General features: G+C 35.8%; 2 protein-coding genes across 2 annotated transcripts; one reads left to right on the top strand and one right to left on the bottom strand.

The window, feature by feature from the left end:
- Positions 1–609: 609 nt before the first annotated feature.
- LOC132171103 (glutaredoxin-C3) lies at positions 610–3,232 on the top strand. The gene is made up of 4 exons (XM_059582329.1): positions 610–826; positions 2,484–2,557; positions 2,648–2,746; positions 2,863–3,232. The coding sequence occupies exons 1-4, from the start codon at positions 663–665 to the stop codon at positions 2,946–2,948; spliced, it is 423 nt and encodes a 140-aa protein (XP_059438312.1). The 5' UTR covers positions 610–662; the 3' UTR covers positions 2,949–3,232.
- Positions 3,233–3,407: 175 nt separating this feature from the next.
- LOC132172654 (probable methyltransferase PMT27) lies at positions 3,408–7,343 on the bottom strand. The gene is made up of 8 exons (XM_059584187.1): positions 5,931–7,343; positions 5,678–5,827; positions 5,184–5,454; positions 4,976–5,086; positions 4,710–4,884; positions 4,350–4,622; positions 3,906–4,100; positions 3,408–3,825 (listed from the first exon to the last, which is right to left on the bottom strand). Exons 1-8 carry the CDS (start codon positions 7,134–7,136, stop codon positions 3,609–3,611), a joined length of 2,598 nt encoding a protein of 865 aa, XP_059440170.1. The 5' UTR covers positions 7,137–7,343; the 3' UTR covers positions 3,408–3,608.
- Between the last annotated feature and the right edge of the window lie 10,121 nt (positions 7,344–17,464).

The raw sequence follows: 17,464 nt of genomic DNA on the forward strand, positions 1-17,464 counted from the left end.
TATGGAACAATTTCTACAATTTTATTTAAAAATACATATTTGGCTAGCCAAAATCACGAGGCCATACGTACTCTAAGTAATCCTATCAACTCTACTAATTTGTTATTCTTTACCCCCCAAAAAAAAAAAAAAACTCCCCCAATTTGTTCAAACACGCCATAGATATGGGTATGAATTTTCGTATAAGATTCAAGTTTATTTTTGGATAGGAGGTGGTTTAGTCACATGTAACATATGCTAACCTAATTAAAAAAATGCTAACCTTTTTTTGACATGTCCGCACAAGAGGGATAGGGAGATTCGAACTAGTAACTTCTACTTTATTAAGCGTAGTCCGAGCCGATTGAACTACCTATTGTAGACAACAAAAAAATAAAAAATAAAAAAAGAGAAAAGAAAAGAAAAACTAACCTAAATATATTGAATAAGGAAGAATACTTTGAGAGTTTTTTTTTTTGTGTTCTATATTTATTTTGAGAGAATAAATAATAATATATAATTTTGGATAGTATAAATAATAATGAATTTGTCTTTGTAAGGCCTTCCCGCAAGCCCATTAGTAACTAGCCCATCGGCCCGTGGATTTCGTTAATCTATGTGACCCTTGGTACACAGATACGTCGGACTTGAAAGCTCGAAAAAGTGCGACGGTGTTGGCCAAAATGCGCAGGTTTCAGTTGACTGGCCTTGTTGTTGCGGCGGTTTTGGTGGTGCTGTGGTTAGGGCATGCGGCAAAGGAAGCCAGAGCCTCCGGTTCGGCTTCGGCCTTCGTACAGAACGTCATCTACTCCCACAGGATTGCCATCTTCTCCAAATCCTACTGCCCGTACGTGATTACCTCTCTCTCTCTTTATTCAACTTCACCGCAGCGTTCGTGATTTACTATACATAAAATCTAATCGTTTTAATTAAGAAAATGATTCAGATTTAAGATTTTGAGTTACTATAGAAAATCTAGATGATCCTAATGCATTTGTACCGCGATTGGAATTGCAACTTACGAGCACAATTAATGGTTATTGGCTGCTTTTTTTGGAATTGGATGTGATTTTGTTTCTACATGATTAAAATTTGTGACACTGATGCATTTTGTGAGGCAGATTTTTGAATTTCACGGAATTTCAAATCAGAGGGCTTTGGTTTCATTAAACTTGAAGAGTTGCTTGATTATGGCCATGCTGTGTGCTTACGAGCTACAACATGTATACTTGCTTAGAAGAAAGGCTAAATAGTTGTCAAATTGCTGTATAGCTCTTTAGTGATGTGGTTTACTGCCAACTTTTAGGTCTTGAATTTATGGAATAACAAAGTTTTCTACAAACTGGTTTGGACCCAGTCATTTATATTGGCATTTGTTCGTAGCATGTAATCCTTACATGAATTTTTAATAGAATTATCTGAGCATTTAAAAATGCATATGAGAATCACATGCATTATGTCATTTTAATTGGGTTAGAGGAAAACTTTGTTCTATGCCGGTGGTGGGAATATATTTGCATAACTTTTAAGTGAGGTTTCTTGAAGAGATCAATTAATATTAGTCGCACATAGAACATGCAAAACCATAAGTAGAGTGTGGCTTGAACGTCATTAAGTTTTTAAGGAAACCAAGATACATGGATGAGGTTGGGAGATTTGTCAATTGTTTGAGTTGAATTTAGATACAGTGATTTATTTATTATGCCATGATTGGTTTTGAATTGAAAATGACAAAACAGAGAGGTAGACTGTTACAGACGTTTTTGTGACAGATTGGAGGCTTGTTTTGCATGTAGTTGCTGTTGTGCGCCATTAACTTCAGCTGTTTTGATTGGCAGTGTAGAGCTTATTAGTTGATACCCTGCAAGTTATTTTCCTCTAGAAATTATGTGGATTGCATTTAGGTCCACAAACCCCAAAAAAGCGCGGTGCTAAAGTTAGCTAAACATGAAGACTTGTAGTAGCTCACATTGGTTGTAGGGATAAATGCATAAAACTGCTCAAGCTGACTCCAGGCTGTTGGTAATAGCTGTTCTGCTATTTAATACGTGTACTTGAAGCTGGAATAAATTTGCTTTGCTTACCATTAGTTGCACACTTTGATTTGTATTAGTGATCTATCTTGTTATTTCTCATCATTTCTTATTTGGAATTCACAAATTGAGTCTTGTTAGCTAAAGGTTTTCAGTCCAAAGGATCCTGCAATTATTTAATAAATCTTTTCAGCTGAATGTGTTGTAAACATATTTGAAATTCTCATCATTTCTTGTTATTTCTCATAATATCTTATTTGGAATTCACAAATTGAGTCTTGTTAGCTAAAGGTTTTCAGTCCAAAAGATCCTGCAATTATTTAATAAATCATTTCAGCTGAATGTGTAGTAAGCATATTTGATCAGCGCTTTTTCAGTCTCCAGAATTGCAGGCAAATCTATAATATTACTATACTGTTGTGCCTCTCTCTGGAAACAAGTTATGTGGAATAAAGAATTGTTTGTTGCTAGGTATTGCTTGGGTGCCAAGCGCATATTCAGTGAACTACATGAGCAACCTTTTGTTGTCGAGCTTGACCTCCGAGGTATCTATCAACAAGGGTTGTCTTCAGCACCTGCTTTTTTATGAATGCGAAAAAGTTATTTGGAATTGCTGTCATCATGAATTTGTGCAGATGATGGGGTGAAAATTCAGAATGTCCTTCTGGATCTGGTTGGCCGACGCACTGTTCCACAAGTTTTCGTGAATGGGAAGCATATTGGTGGCTCTGATGGTTAGCTCTTCGCTCTGTTTTTGGGAAAAAGGAAAAATGTTTTCTCTTCTCTGATAGCCTCAGAATGCTAGTCCATTTTTCTGTCTCTTTGTTTGACTGTTAATTTTGCAATGCAGATCTTAGGGCAGCAGTCCTGAATGGTCAACTGCAGAAACTTCTTAGCCAAGATGATGAGACACCGGGGATTATGAGAAGCATCTGATATGTTGCTGCTTTTGGGATAGAAAGATTCATTGTGGCAGCTTGAACAAAATATTATGGTGAGATTGGATCTGTTTTGGCTCAATGATTAAAGAAAATCACGTTGTTCTAGTATTGACTCTGCTCAAGCTTATGGAAAATCTAGTTTAAAGGCAAAGACCATCTCTTACTAACATTTGTAGTTTTGGACATGTAATCACTTGTTAATTTGATTTGGTAACATTTTAGTGCGGGTTGAACTTTAGAGTTGTGAATATTATATAAGGGAAATGCCTCGTTTATTCATTCTGCTGAGATTTGCTATAGATGTGCAGAATTTAGTGTCCTTCATGACTGAGTCGTGTTCCTTGTAGCACCAGGCCACCTGTAGACAGACGTCACCAAGTTACTTGTATCACTTATCGACCTGTAGTTGGAGCCTAAGATTTTAAACATAAGATCTTAAACGCCAAAAGCTGGGTTGAAGGCTAATTTCTGCCAAAATTGGCCAATTACTGCTTTGATTGTGTATCTCAGAGTTCGACAAACAATTGACAACGGTAACAAACTCATCTACCTGCTGATTACAGCAAATGATAACTACGCTGCGCTAAAGATGCCAGCCTTCATAATGTGGAAGAGCACCATATAACTAGAAACGAATGATATGTTCTCTCCATGATCAGGACGAATCTACATATGTTTCTGGCCGCCAATTGCCTTTCTGTGCACTGAGCATCCCTTCTTCGTTCTTGGAGAAGGTTAAACGAACCTCCCAGTGCATAGACTTCAGCAAGTTCTCAACTTCCCCAATTATGCTGGACTCGTCACGGACAATAAATTTGCCTCCAGGTCTGACTATTCTATCAACTTCTGCCATCACTGGAGCAAGTTTGCACCTGTAAAAGCAAAACAACCACTACTTAGTCATCTCATGAAAGATCAAAAAGCTGAAGTGCAATAGTTCAACCATTTCTACCTCTTTTTCAGCTTGGAGAAAAGATGATCGGCATGCAGCAAGTCATAACTACGTGGGTACGTGCTAAAGGATTCGCACCAATCATGGTATATCCCAAAAAGGCCACGCTCATAGATTATGGGAAGTGTGTCCGGAGAGTCTATGTTCACCACATTCATGACCCACACTTGAAGGTCCTTCAGAGCTGCTGCAAACCTGCACACATGTTGCATAACCTTAATTATTCTTTACAGAGTAATGTTACTCTTCACACCTATTTATGAGATTTATTTTATACTAGCTGATATGACATGTTTTAAGTGATTAACATGAAAAGTCACTTAAAACACGTCACATCAACCAGCCTAACATAGGTATGATAAATGAGTGTGAAAAGTAACATGCGTTTTATGGTAAGCATTAAGCTAGCCTTGGTTAAGAAAATAAAAATTTGGTGAACATTACCCCCCATAGACAGCTCTCATGTCCATGACATTCCTCACATTGGACCAACTGATACCCAAACTTGTCATGTATGTCTTGCTCACCACTTCCTTCCAGTGCTCATGATCTGCTGCAAAATCTTGAGGAGCTGGTTTCCCATAAATCCCCATTTGGGAGCTATTTAACCAGTAAGGAGACGTTTGCAGTCGCCGAGGCCAAGCTTCGGGCCAGTGGGTCCCTCTCTCAGCCTCCTCAACGGGCACTCGATGCATGCATGCCTGCAGAGGCACATACCTGGAAATGGACATCAAAGAAATTATCAAACAAGTGTCTCAAAAAGCCATTCTAAGTCATTCTTAGATGTGAAAGAGTAGAATATACCAGGCAGCATTTGGATCATCGTCATTTTTGCACATTGGAGGACGTTTATGCTTTCTCTGGTCATAGCAATCATTTGAGCTGGGTTTGCGGTAGATGGCAGCACCAACTGAATTTATTTTATCCTTATTGATGGTGACAAGCTCCCAACATATGGAGGCCGTCAGTGAAGACATTTCTACAAAAATGCTTATACATATCTCAGCCTAAATGCAACCCTAAATTGCTTATAAATAAAGAAATTCTCATCCATCCATGATCCAACATACCTTTCCAAATTTCCACATCTTCTTGGAGCTTCTGATACACCGGAGTAGCGGACCAAACAAAATAACCCCCCGGCCGAAGAACACGGTTTAATTCCAAAAGAAGCATACCACCTACACCAAATGAAAAGGGTTTATTATATTCTTAACAAACCAAGTCTAAAACCTGTATAGAGTAATGAAGATTTGAGTGTAAACATTTGTATAGAACCTTCTGCATGCCAAGGCACTCTACAGCGTGCACAGTGCACAATATCAAAAACCCTGCTTGGGAATGGAAGGCGCTGAGAACCCATGACAGCAGATATTGCAGGTATTCCCCTTTCAAGGGCAAACTGAACTTGAGCTTCATGTTCATCTTTGGGTGCAAAAGACATGGCAAGAACATCTCGTTCGAAAAGGAAACCCCCAAAGCTAGCAACCCCGCACCCAACGTCCAGAATGACTCGACTGCGCTTCCCCCAAGCGATGTCAGGTACTGACTGTGTAGCCACCATATAATAAGATTTGAGGCATGGAAGGAATTACAAATCAAGAAGTCAACTGAATGAAAACATTATTTGCAATTGCAACAACATCTCATCTTCCCATAACACGAAGAAGAGAATTGTTAATGTGTTTTGGTAGAAGTCTAATATTTTCAAAACAAAAACAAAAGTACATGACCAATCCACATGGTCCGTCCGATGATGAGCTAAAAGTTACCTGTTGAAGAAAATCAATGTAGTGGAGCGCGCCATGTATGAATTGGGTTCCACCGCCAGGGAAAGTCAAGAACTCACCCGTCACCTTCACCCAGTTTTGGTGTCCCTTCACCTCCGCAAGCTTCGCGTGTGGTACGTTGTGGTACCATATCTGCGGGACCACACAATAAAACAACACTAACAGTCACATAGCAAACCAAAACCATTGTCCAATCCGACGGTTCAGATTCAATCAATGCATCACCATACCCTACCTTATCTCGGCTCTTGGGCCACTCGATGGACCGCTTGTACCCGTCCGGATAAGGGACCAGGCACGTGGGTCCCTCCTCCGGACAATGCCTCTCTCGGTGCTGGAAGTGTCTGGTCGTGCGCAATTGTCTCAGCGCCTTCTCGTTGTCCAAACAAGGTATGTAATCAGGACCGGCCGTGACGTTGCATATCTGCCACGTGTACCCGTAGATGCTATCGTTACCGTTGGATTGGTCCTTGCGTCTCTCTTTCTCGTTCTCTGACTGAGCAGCCTGAGTCGACCAGGACTTCTTTGACTCCTTGGACTCCTTTGGGATCACCGCGTTCGTCCCACCCGGGAACGCCTCGCCCGAGTTGGACTCGGTGCCATTAGCATTAGCCTCCGTGTTATTCCTCTCCTCTTTGGCTTCTTCGTTGGAACGATTTTCTTGATCCTCTGCAGCTGGTACTTGGGATTGTTGGTGTTCGTCCCTGGTCACGTCTTGGAATTCTTGTTTAGACGTCTCAGAGTTTTCTTCATTGCTTTCCACGTGTTTTTCTTCGTCATTGTTCTGAGTTTCTTGGGTGTTTTCACGGCTTTGATCTTCTCGTAGTTGCTTTTGGTTGTCTGATTCTTCAGAGTTTTCACTGTTTTTGGAGACATTCTTGGTACTCTCTTCAACCTTTTGGTTTTCTTCGCTTTCTTCGTTACTTGTTTGTTCTGTTTCTGTGGCTTGCTGCTGGTTTTGGGTGGTGATCAAAGAGCTTTCTTCAGATATCTGATTCTCGCTTTCTTTCTGCTTCTCCAGCTCTTCAGACGATTCTTTTCCGGGTAAACGTAATTGTAATGATCCTCGCTTGTCATTGTCGACGATCAAGTCCTTGGAATTCTCTGCCAACGAATCCGACTTCTGATCCTGCTGAGGCTTACTGTTGTCATTAGCGTCGTCGTCGGATTTGAGGGCGTCGAGGGGGAGATCGCCGGGATTGTCTTCGAAGACGGGAATGTCCTTTTTGGCATTGGATTTGGTGGTGGCGGCTTGGGTTTGTTTGGAGGAAGAGGAGAATGAAGTGCGAGTGGTGGGTTGTCGGGGAACTACAGAGCTGGAGGTTAGCATCCATACAGCCAAAACACAGAGTGCTATGAACACCAGTGTTGTCACTGTTGATGCGTACGAGGTTGATGATGATGACGGCCTCTTGCTATTACGGGACTTTCCTGATGCCATACGAGAAATAGGAAATTATGGCTGATCTTGTTTTGGAGATCGATCGATCGAAGTGAGAAAATGGGTAAGAAGACAGAAAAAGAGAGAGAGAGAGAGAGAGAGAGAGAAAGAGGGTTTGGGTTATGTTTGTGGATGAAGATGAAAGTTGGAATGTCTCAAGATCCAAAGGAGTCGGACAAGGGAATTTGTTATGCAATCTTCGTACGATGTTACTTGCAAAAAAAAAAAAAAAAACAAACGAAGAAGAAACTGTGTACGATGTGGAGCGATTATGGATCTTCCATGGAAGATCTTCAGGCCAAGCATTGGGTCACTAGAGGCCCATCTACAATGACTCAGGAGTTTTCAGCTTTAAGTAACAACTTCTTGTTCTTGGTCGAGTACAGAGACATTATGGATCATCTACGGAAGATGTTTAGGCCCAATAAATAGGTCTCTAAAGGCCCAGTTAGAGTGACCAAACTTTTTCCCAAAAGAGTGTTGGGAGTGCGCCTATTCTAACTTTTACTACAGAGAAATGCTACACATCTCAAATTTTTGTTTCAAAAGTTAGTTCTCAAATGATATGTCATCATCCCATGAACTGGTAACATACTTTCGAAAATAATAAATCTCATGAGATGATGACACATCATTTGAAAACTAATTTTTAGAAATAAAATTTGAGATGTATAGCACTTCTCTTTAGTATAAGTTTCTTACAAATTGATGACACTTATCATCTCATCAACTAATTAATTAAATTTTGTTGCTTAATTTTTTTATTTTATTTTTCATAAATTCAACTCCATGTAATAATTATATGGGTTGTCATGTGAGTTTGCAAGGAAGTATAGTACAAGCCGTAGAATTTGGATTGAGATTCCATATACTTAGATTGCCAAAATTTTACAGATTTTGAGTAGTATAAGAGAAGAGGATTATGGGCCACCTGCCCCCGATATATAGGTTCCACATCTTAGGGGCAAGTGAGCCTCATAACCCTCCGCTTTTAGATTGGTCCAAAAATTTGAGAGATCCTCATCTTTAGAATCACAAGTGTTTTTCTAACTAACGATATTGACTTCCCATATGGTTACTAGAAATCCAAATCAAGTCCTTGATGGGTTTCCAAAAGAGGCGAAAAAATCGCATTATGCAAGTTGAAAATGAATAAAAATAAAAAAGGAAAAACCCCCAAGATATGAAGATGTATGAGTGCCATGCAATTACACATGATCGCCTTTTGAACTAGAATGTGGCTCATATGAAATAAGGCCCAATCCAGGATTTGTCAAAGCCTGCTGTCCACTTGTACCTTTCTGAGCCCAATAGCCCGCATGTTTGTTCAATATTGGGCTTTGGTGCAGTAACACAAGCCCTCGGCTTTCTCAACATTGGGCTTGGGCTTAAAAATCGTATATGAATTGGAGCAGCTAATTTTCTCTTCCTTTTTGCATTATCTCAAACATCCTTTATTAAATAAAAGGTTCCCCCAATCCTAAATTTTTGTGCTCACTCTTTATCCACATATTCTCGAAGCATTATATCTTTGTATTTTTTTTATTTTGTTAGATCTTCCCTTGATAGTGGGAAGGATTCCTTTAATTATTCCTTATAATAATAATAATAATAAAATATCTCATGAATTATTCCTTATAATAATAGGATTAAGCACATGTGCAAGTCCATTTGCCACACACTTAATTATTCCCCTATAATAATAAAATATCTCCCAAGGAATCATCTTGATCCGATAGTAACGGACCAGGGCCCATGATGTTATATAAACTCAATATAAGGAACATAAGGTCCCATAAAACATATGAAAATGTCCTACCTCTATAACTACCTAATGTCCCGTACAACCTATCCATTGCTAAGGTGGCTGTCATCTATTTATTTTATTTATTTTCAATTTTTTACCTCTAAATTAGCTTTTGTATTTTTTATTTATTTTTTTCACTAGGGTCAATTGGTCAAGAGGTGATTTGATTCCAAGTCTACTGCTTTTAATTTCTTTCTGTGAATCCCAGTTGTCCTTAAATGCTTCTTCAGATTTTAAAACGTTTGCTTGAATCATACACCTCCCATTTAGGCCATTCAATAAGATTTTAGAGTTCTAGGAAAAGTAGGGTTGGTTTGCAAGCTATAGGAGTAGCATGCATGCCCAAGATTCAGCTCAAATCACGACAACACAATGAATGTGACCAATCTATATCGTGTACTCATTGGAACAATTCAACCGCCCCTTAATATACTGTCGAGCGAGCGGGAGCACGAGCAAGATCAGGAAATATTGCACGGGATCTGAATCGGATCCTAGGGCAAATTTAACCTAAAACAAATTATAAAAATACGCACTATGAAAGAGGTTCATTATTGGGAGCATCTAATAAAAAAAAAATCAAAGGAGTGCATGTAAAAGTGTGATGTTGCCATATTACTATTTTGGGCGGTGCATCGCTTTCACCATGACCACAGAGTAGGGTATATTTGGGTGGTTATTTATGCTCTGCTTGTCCAATCGAGGCAGCTTCAAAATGATGAAAATTCCAACGGACCAACACTATTCCATGTCATCTTTTCTTTCTTTTCTTTTTTAATGCTTACTTAAGCAAAAAAAATTTTGATCATGATTAAGTAGCCAATAACGTTGCTAATTGTGTGATTAGACAAGTCAAATGTTGTTGAAGAGAGCATAATAAGTGTCATAAGAAGCATAAAAAGAAAAGATGGGATCCTTAGTCACGAAAACGATAGAAGCATTACACTAAATATTAATAATATTAATAATAATAATAATAATAATCAATAAGATCACCAAAGATATCCTCTTTCTATCTCTGTCTCTGTCCTTTTGTGTGGGGGCGTGTCGGGACTGTGTGTGTCTCTGTATCCGTGCTTATTTCTATGACAAGTCTCTATAATGCTTTGTCACCGAATCCATAACTTTTTTATTTTTTTTATTTTTTAACTCTAACCAAAAAAAAAAAAGGCTAATTACATCTGTTTCATCTGGTAAAAATATAATGTGAGTAGTGTTTATGGGCATTTTTATAATCCATTCATTTAATAAGCAATTTATCTTTTTAATATGAGACTAATTTTTTTTATAATGTTACAAAAGCCTTTATTTGTACTTTATATCTCTTTTTTTTTTTTTTTTTAAACATGTCTACACAAGAGAAGAGGGATTCGAACTAGTGATCGAGCTCTGCTTCATAAGGTGTGATCCGAGCCAATTGAGTTACCCCTTAAAAACATATATCTTGCTTGTTTAACATTAAAAGTGTGTTAAAGTATTATATATATATATATATATATATATATATATATATATATATATATTTTGTCTCTATCTTCTTCGTTGTAACTTTTCAGATTATATAAAAAAAATAAAAATATTTGCTGATTTGGATTATATGTTAATTCTTGGTTATACTTTCTTGTGACAAAAATGTGCCTTGTTTGGATTGAGATTCATGTTATTAGGTTATTCGAATTTCACATAAATCTAGATAGTTTAAGAAATGGGGAGTTATAGGGTCAACTTGCCCGAATCAATGAATCATATATCATAAACTATTCAGAATATATAAGTGAGTCCTACAATCTCCTCAAACTGACAATTTTTTTTTGAAAATATCAAAGTTATAATAACAAGAGATCTTTATATAACTAATGAGTTTTTAATGACTTGTTCATGACAACTTGATCCAACATGGACTAATTTGTCATTGGGTATGCGTATTATTCTCATTCCAAAAAAAAAAAAAAAAAAAAAGACCACCATTATCTTCATTTATACTGCTACTATCACTATGGGCTTTAATACTATTTGTTGCAAAGATAGGCTTGTTTGGAAGTGAATTCAACTCAAATTTAAATCTTAAATTTTTAAAATTTATGTACTAATGAATGTTTTAGGCCTTTAGGCTTTGCACCGAGTATGAATTTGATGAAGAAAAAAATAAATAAACCTTTAAATTTGCAAATGAATTTGTAGGGAAAACAAAAACAAATATTGAAACATTTTGGTAATCGAAGAGTTTTGAGAAAAGATATTGAATAATTATATTTATGGGTCTTGGAATAATTATATATTTTTTTAACAATTTTATTCCTATTCAATCATAAGGCTCCCTTTGTTAATATATATTTTTTTTTCCTCTATTAAAAACAAAAATATTAACAAATAACTCAAACACAAAACTAATCTTAAAAATACAAAATAATTTAGAGAAGTGCTAGAGAGCCAAAGAGAATTGTCCAAAAAAATTTCTAAACTAACGTGGTAGAATTTTAAAATGAAAATTCAAAGGGTAGTTAGAATTTTGCTACGTCAGTTTGAAAAAAATTATAGATAATTCTCTTTGGCTCTCCAACACTTCTCAATAATTTATATGCATATTCAACATTTTTTTCAAACTAAAAATAAAAAGGTAGCCCCTAAAAGATATTAACAAATATAACCTAGACTCTAGGCTTCTTATATATTCCTATCTATTTAAAAATTATTTTCAAATAGAGACAAAAACGTAATAAAGTTAAAACATAAAAAAAATCCAATTATACAAATTATACAACATATTCAAGAAAGTGTTAGCTTTTCCATTAGTGGGAAGGTATCTGCAACTTCAGAGAAGGGAATCCTTTCTTCCTTCCCAATCATTTATTGTTGTTTTTACTCTCGTTTGTTTTCCTTTTTTTTTTCTTTTTTTTTTTGGTTGGTTTTTGCCTTTTGGCTTTTTCATTAAGGATCAGAGTGTCAACAGAATGATAGAATTCTGGGAACGTGTACATTTAGGGTTTTAAAAATAGACCTTCTTTCTTTTTTATTCATTTTTACTGTAACTTTCTGTTTGAGCAAAGAGTGAGGGTTTTGAATCCTCTGTGAAATTCTTGGGCAAGGGAATGGAATAGAGCCCAGAGCCCCCACCCACCTTTTTTGATGGACCGAAATTCCTTACAATTATAAAAGACTCACTTGCTCGGATAGTTGAGACTCGGGAGACTCAGGACAAACGGCTGCAATCCAAACAAAAAAATTGTAGCAAATCTCAACCGCCTCCAATATCTGTCATTGTATTGAATTAATTTGTCGGTTTTTTTTTTTTTTTTAATATGCTGTTTATATATATAGGGAAGCAGCAATATTATGACATCAATGGTAGGGAAGCTTTTTGAAAAATTGGTTTTGTAATAATGTGGCATGATGCTTGGTAGAAGTGAACACAAAATAAAATGATCACCAAAAGCATTAGAATCAAACTTGACAGCAGGCTCACTGCCACAAAACCCCGTTGACCAGTCATATCTGGTCCTCACAAAAATAATTAGCCAAGAGAAAAGTGCAGTTCCTTCGATCTTTGTATACCCTTGTCCACATCACTATTATTAGTCCATTATGCTGCACCTAAGTGAATTAGGCACAAAGACAAGCAAGTCAATATGGCACTAAATAATCTTCTTCTTTCTTTTAGGCTGAATCCTAGTGTGGGGATGGATGATACACATGCATGATGTTAACACCACATGTACATGTCATCACACTGCATCATGCATTCAAGTGCATACTTTTCTTTTCCTTTCTTGGGAAACAAACTAGTTTTCAGAATAACCATTTAACTTGGTTGTGAATTGTGCTTCACAATATGTTTATCTACTCGAAGAAAAAAGAACTCCATACTCGTATTCTATTATGATTCTAGTGTCCCATGTGAACTAAGTATAATCTTAATTGCGTATATAAGCTCTTGAGCACATTTTTCTTGTAAGTTAGTTTTCAAGTGTCCTACAAAATTTAGCGTATATAAGCCTTTGGGTATCTTTCTCATGTTAACTGGTTTTCAAGTGTTCCATGCTTTGCAGCCGACACTGACCCAGCCACAACTTAGTTGATCCCATACTTGATGAATTGCGTCCAATCTTATACTCGATGTAGCGGTTAATTCTGATACGAAATGATATAAACTTTAGGTAAAATTTACCATTAAAAACCAACTTGTGAGAAAAATGTGTCCACGAACTTATATACATATAGTTAATATTAGACTTAATCCATATAAGACACTATACTCGTAACATATTCCCATTTATACATACCTTTATTTGACGGATTGAAATAATATTATGAATTTTATGTTGTTACATTCAACTATGCATGCCATGTGCATTGTAATTACGGGTTTGGTCCTTGCATAAATGACATTAAAGGGTACACAGAACTTTATTCTCCGGTACAATTTGCCAGCCCATATAACTATTCATGCCCTCCAAAAGGACTTGTGATCTAAGCCATGTAGAACAGTAGAGGGTCAATAGTACCATTTGGAATTTTGGATACATCTCTAGTGTCAAGCTCACTCGCCGTTACTTTACACCCTAGCCATTTGTGGTTAGCTCCTCACTTTTTTCAACAAACTCTGTTTATTCTTGTACTACTCTCTCGTTTGTTTATGCACTACAACTATTTTGAATTATGTTTATCATATATTTCGTAGATAATTGACCAAAATATTTTTTTAAAAAATTATTATTATATTATAGTTAGACAGGCCGTACATGCCATATGGAAAGCTATGAACAGTATATAATCTTTCAATTTGGAAGAAGAATCCTTCTTGTTAGGTGCGAGTACATTAAGCAATTCAGAGTTGTTGCAGGGCTTGATTCGGAAGGACAATACTTTCGATGTCTGCAAATAATTTTTTTATCAAAAGCCAATGACCCAAGAATATGTGCTCTTCTTCAACACATAATCTGCTTGTATTTAACGTAATCTTCACTGTTCCATAGGGGCCATAATTGTCAACAAGAACTAAGGCCATATAAACATTACAATAATGACAACATTATTGCACATATCTTCGTACTATATTTTTAGAAGCTGGACCGGGTTGACATCTTTCAAGAATAGCTCAATTGATTTGGAATAAGTGAAAGTTAATAATTCAAATTTTTAATTTTTTTTTTATAAAAAGAAAAAAAAAATTGTACTTGCAGCTGTCACTATTCTTTTATTTTGCCAATAATTAAATCAATGGCCCATAATCATAAATAAATGGTCAACAGACACGTTATAGTGTCTCAATGTTTTGAGCCCGTGACTTTCGAATACTTAAAAAAAAAAAAAAAAAAAAAAAAGAAAAAAAAAAAAGAAGGTCAAGTTAACTTAATTTCCTCTTATATCTCAAGAAAAATAACGAATAATTAAGAAGTGGAAAAAAGTTGCTTCTCTTAATTGTCAATTCTTTATAGATTCCCAGGAAACTTATATAAATTAAACTTTAAAAGTGATACGTGTCCTTTAAATTATTAAAAAAAATATGTAAGAAATACATGCTATTAAAAAATATGCGCTTCTCAAATGGTAAGAAATACATGTTATTTTTAAAAGTTAATTTGTAAGAAATTACCTGCATGAATTTATGTATATGCATACTTGCGTATCTCTTCGGTCCTAATAATACAAAATGTCGGAACAAATGTTTTAATATGATATTAAAGTATAATTTATTTATTTATTTCTTTGTTACGACTAATGTATTTATTTGTTTTCAGGTGTTAAATCACCACTTGTTACAAAAGTTTAAACTAGTATAAATAGATGAATTTAAATATTTAATTTATATTCTAATACTCTTCCTTTCTTGTGAGCTCAAACTTTTCATTAAAACTTTCAATTGAAATAAAAAAATAATGACAAAAACAAAGTTCGTAATTAAAATTTTTTAACTTTTAAAATAAGTGATGATTTCGCATCAACCCTCCCAACAACAGAAGCTTATCCCCTTCAACTTCAAGTACAGCCTCCCAACAATTTCTCATGTCTCCTAGTTCTTTGGACAAAAGATTGTAGGGATCCAAATTTCTATTTGGAGCTCCATTAGGTGTCCTCTCTTTTGTAATTTTATTAATGAAATATTGGATTTTTTTTTTTAAAAAAAAAAAAAAAAAAAAAATAGTACCGGGCATGAGTCAAGACAAACTCTGATTATTCAAATAACAAATAATAGCGTTTAAACTCAGCTTGGGGCTGAGTCAAGTTAACCTGTCGAACTTAAACTCAACTTGCTAGTTATTAAAATAATAAATAAATAATAATAAAGAGATGATTTGACTTGTCTTAGTTAAATATTCAAAGCTCTTAAATTAGAGTTCAAATTCAGTTTCATTTAATTATTGCTCACTATTAATGTTTCATTTAAATAAAAGATCCAATAATAAATAAAGATTTTAAAAGGTATTTATCACATCAATAAAACAAATTATATATATAAATTTACTATTTTGCTTACTAAGATGTTTCTAACCCAAACGTTACTTTCAGCCTTTCATGTCCCCCCTAATATTAAAATAGGATCACTAGTCATGAGAAATTTTCCTATAATTGAACAAACCTCAACTGCTAAGAGCTAATTTAGTGGACCATAATCAAGGGTGGTAATTTGCGCGCTTTTTTTAATCTTAATTGTTTTAATTTTGCAATGAGTTTATGTTGAATTTGTGAGGAGTGATTGTCAACCAACCATATGTATATAAGTGGTGAAATAAATATTGGATTGGTGATGAATTTGCAAACAGTAATCGTCATCCATTCGCATATATGTGTTGAAATAAACCACTGAAAAAATGAAAATTGGGACCAAAGACTGACGAGTGATTCTTTTACATGGTCCTACGTACCTTAAAGTGTTGAAGATAAGACAAAGGAATGGTGGGGGCCTGAAACCAGAATGCAAATGTAATCTCTTTTAATAAGTTCCCACATCTCAGAGGCCAGAGCTTGGATCAGATATTATCATCTAGAAAGAATCCAAAACATCTCTCTGCTCTCTGCTCTGGACACAATAGAGGGAATGTAAAAAATAAATTGAGTTTGGGGTAGGTTGGAGGCAACCAAATCTTTTTGCGCATATTTTAGACTTCCCCCAACATCACATGCCTGTTCCCATCGACCCCCACATCTTATTGCCCTGACAGTGACTCCCCCCACCCCTCTCCTCCCTCAGTCTCTTACAATAATAAAATCATCACATTTCACACCCATCACTCTCTCCCCCCCCCTCTAGTGCTGCATCAGCATCTTCCACCAATGTTTTCAGTTTTCACCCTCTTTGGAAGGACAAGTAGATGTATGAGGGTTTTTGCCAAAAGTGGAAGTTGATAACAACATGAAAGGGTGGTGTTATTGGCAAGTTTATACTTTATTAATAATAAATAATGTTTGATGAGAACGGGGGAAGGGGAAGTGAGGGGGAGTTAGTTAACTTTGGGATTTGTGGCCTCTTGTTCTTGGGGATGGTTGCCCTAATTCCCTTGTATACAAAGTCCACGGCTCTAAGCAACCTAAAAGGTATCCATTGTTCACAGAAAATACATTGAAATTGAAGAAAAGGAGAATGAAACAATGTGCAGAAGTAAATATAAACGCGTTTTCTCTCTCTCTCTCTCTCTATCTCAAATGAAAAAGTTTTTTTATCCCATCTCTCTCTCTCTCTCTGTGAACCATAAAGTTGATATAAGCTGGTAGTCAACCATGGGAACAAACACAGGGCTCGAGAATGACAGGCACAGGTACAACAATTATTGGGACTCGCACACATCATTCACTTCTGTATCCCTCAGGCCTCAGCAAAAACTATAGGCGCTTTTTTCACTCTCCTTTGGTTTTTTGTCTTCCAATTCTTCCTTAAAGCGCGTGGCAGGGAACTTTCAACTATGCAGACGTACACTCACGTCCAATCACTTGCCCCTCCTTAATTTCATTCATTACAAAATTAAACCACTACTAATCTCTTCTTTTAACTATAATTTTTTTTTTCTAAAAAAAACAAAAACAGAAGAATTTACGTAAAACTCCACTCAAAACAAAGTAATGTTATTATTACTCGTTAAAATAAAATAATGTTACGTATTAGTTTGATAACCCTTTTTAAGAGATATTTTTTGTATTTTTCTTTACAAAAATGTTTTGATGTGACATAAAATTACAATAGATTTTGAATTTTTTTTTATAAGAAAAATGATTTGTTAATGTTTAAACTTTTTTTAGATAAAAATAGAAAAGAAAAAGGGTGGGCAATCATACTTAGATTTTCCTTCCACTATAGTAACTAATTCAAGGATCGATGGACACTAACTTTTGTTAATGTTTTAAGCCTTCTGGATGTAGTTGCACCCAGTCACATCATGCCACGACAGCATGCAGTGGATGGCATTTTCGTCAGTTTTGCAGAAAAACCCAAAGTTCTGCAGGTCCAACGACCGTATCATATGTCTTTGAAGTTTGGAGGTATCTGCTAGTTCTCAAGAGAAAATAATCTACCATTCCCAAATTTTAG

The sequence above is a fragment of the Corylus avellana genome, chromosome ca2 (genome assembly GCF_901000735.1).
Source record: "Corylus avellana chromosome ca2, CavTom2PMs-1.0".
Classification (NCBI taxonomy): Eukaryota; Viridiplantae; Streptophyta; class Magnoliopsida; order Fagales; family Betulaceae; genus Corylus; species Corylus avellana.

What these genes read in the sequence shown, in the direction of transcription:
- LOC132171103 (XM_059582329.1), top strand. Translation starts at nt 663, where the DNA reads ATGCGCAGGTTTCAGTTGACTGGCCTTGTTGTTGCGGCGGTTTTGGTG. An exon ending in TGTCGAGCTTGACCTCCGAG is followed by an intron (nt 2,558 to 2,647) that starts GTATCTATCAAC and finishes GAATTTGTGCAG; the next exon opens with ATGATGGGGTGAAAATTCAG. An exon ending in GCATATTGGTGGCTCTGATG is followed by an intron (nt 2,747 to 2,862) that starts GTTAGCTCTTCG and finishes TTTGCAATGCAG; the next exon opens with ATCTTAGGGCAGCAGTCCTG.
- LOC132172654 (XM_059584187.1), bottom strand. Translation starts at nt 7,136, where the DNA reads ATGGCATCAGGAAAGTCCCGTAATAGCAAGAGGCCGTCATCATCATCA. An exon ending in AGTGCCTTGGCATGCAGAAG is followed by an intron (nt 5,087 to 5,183) that starts GTTCTATACAAA and finishes CATTTGGTGTAG; the next exon opens with GTGGTATGCTTCTTTTGGAA. An exon ending in ATGAGAGCTGTCTATGGGGG is followed by an intron (nt 4,101 to 4,349) that starts GTAATGTTCACC and finishes ACATGTGTGCAG; the next exon opens with GTTTGCAGCAGCTCTGAAGG.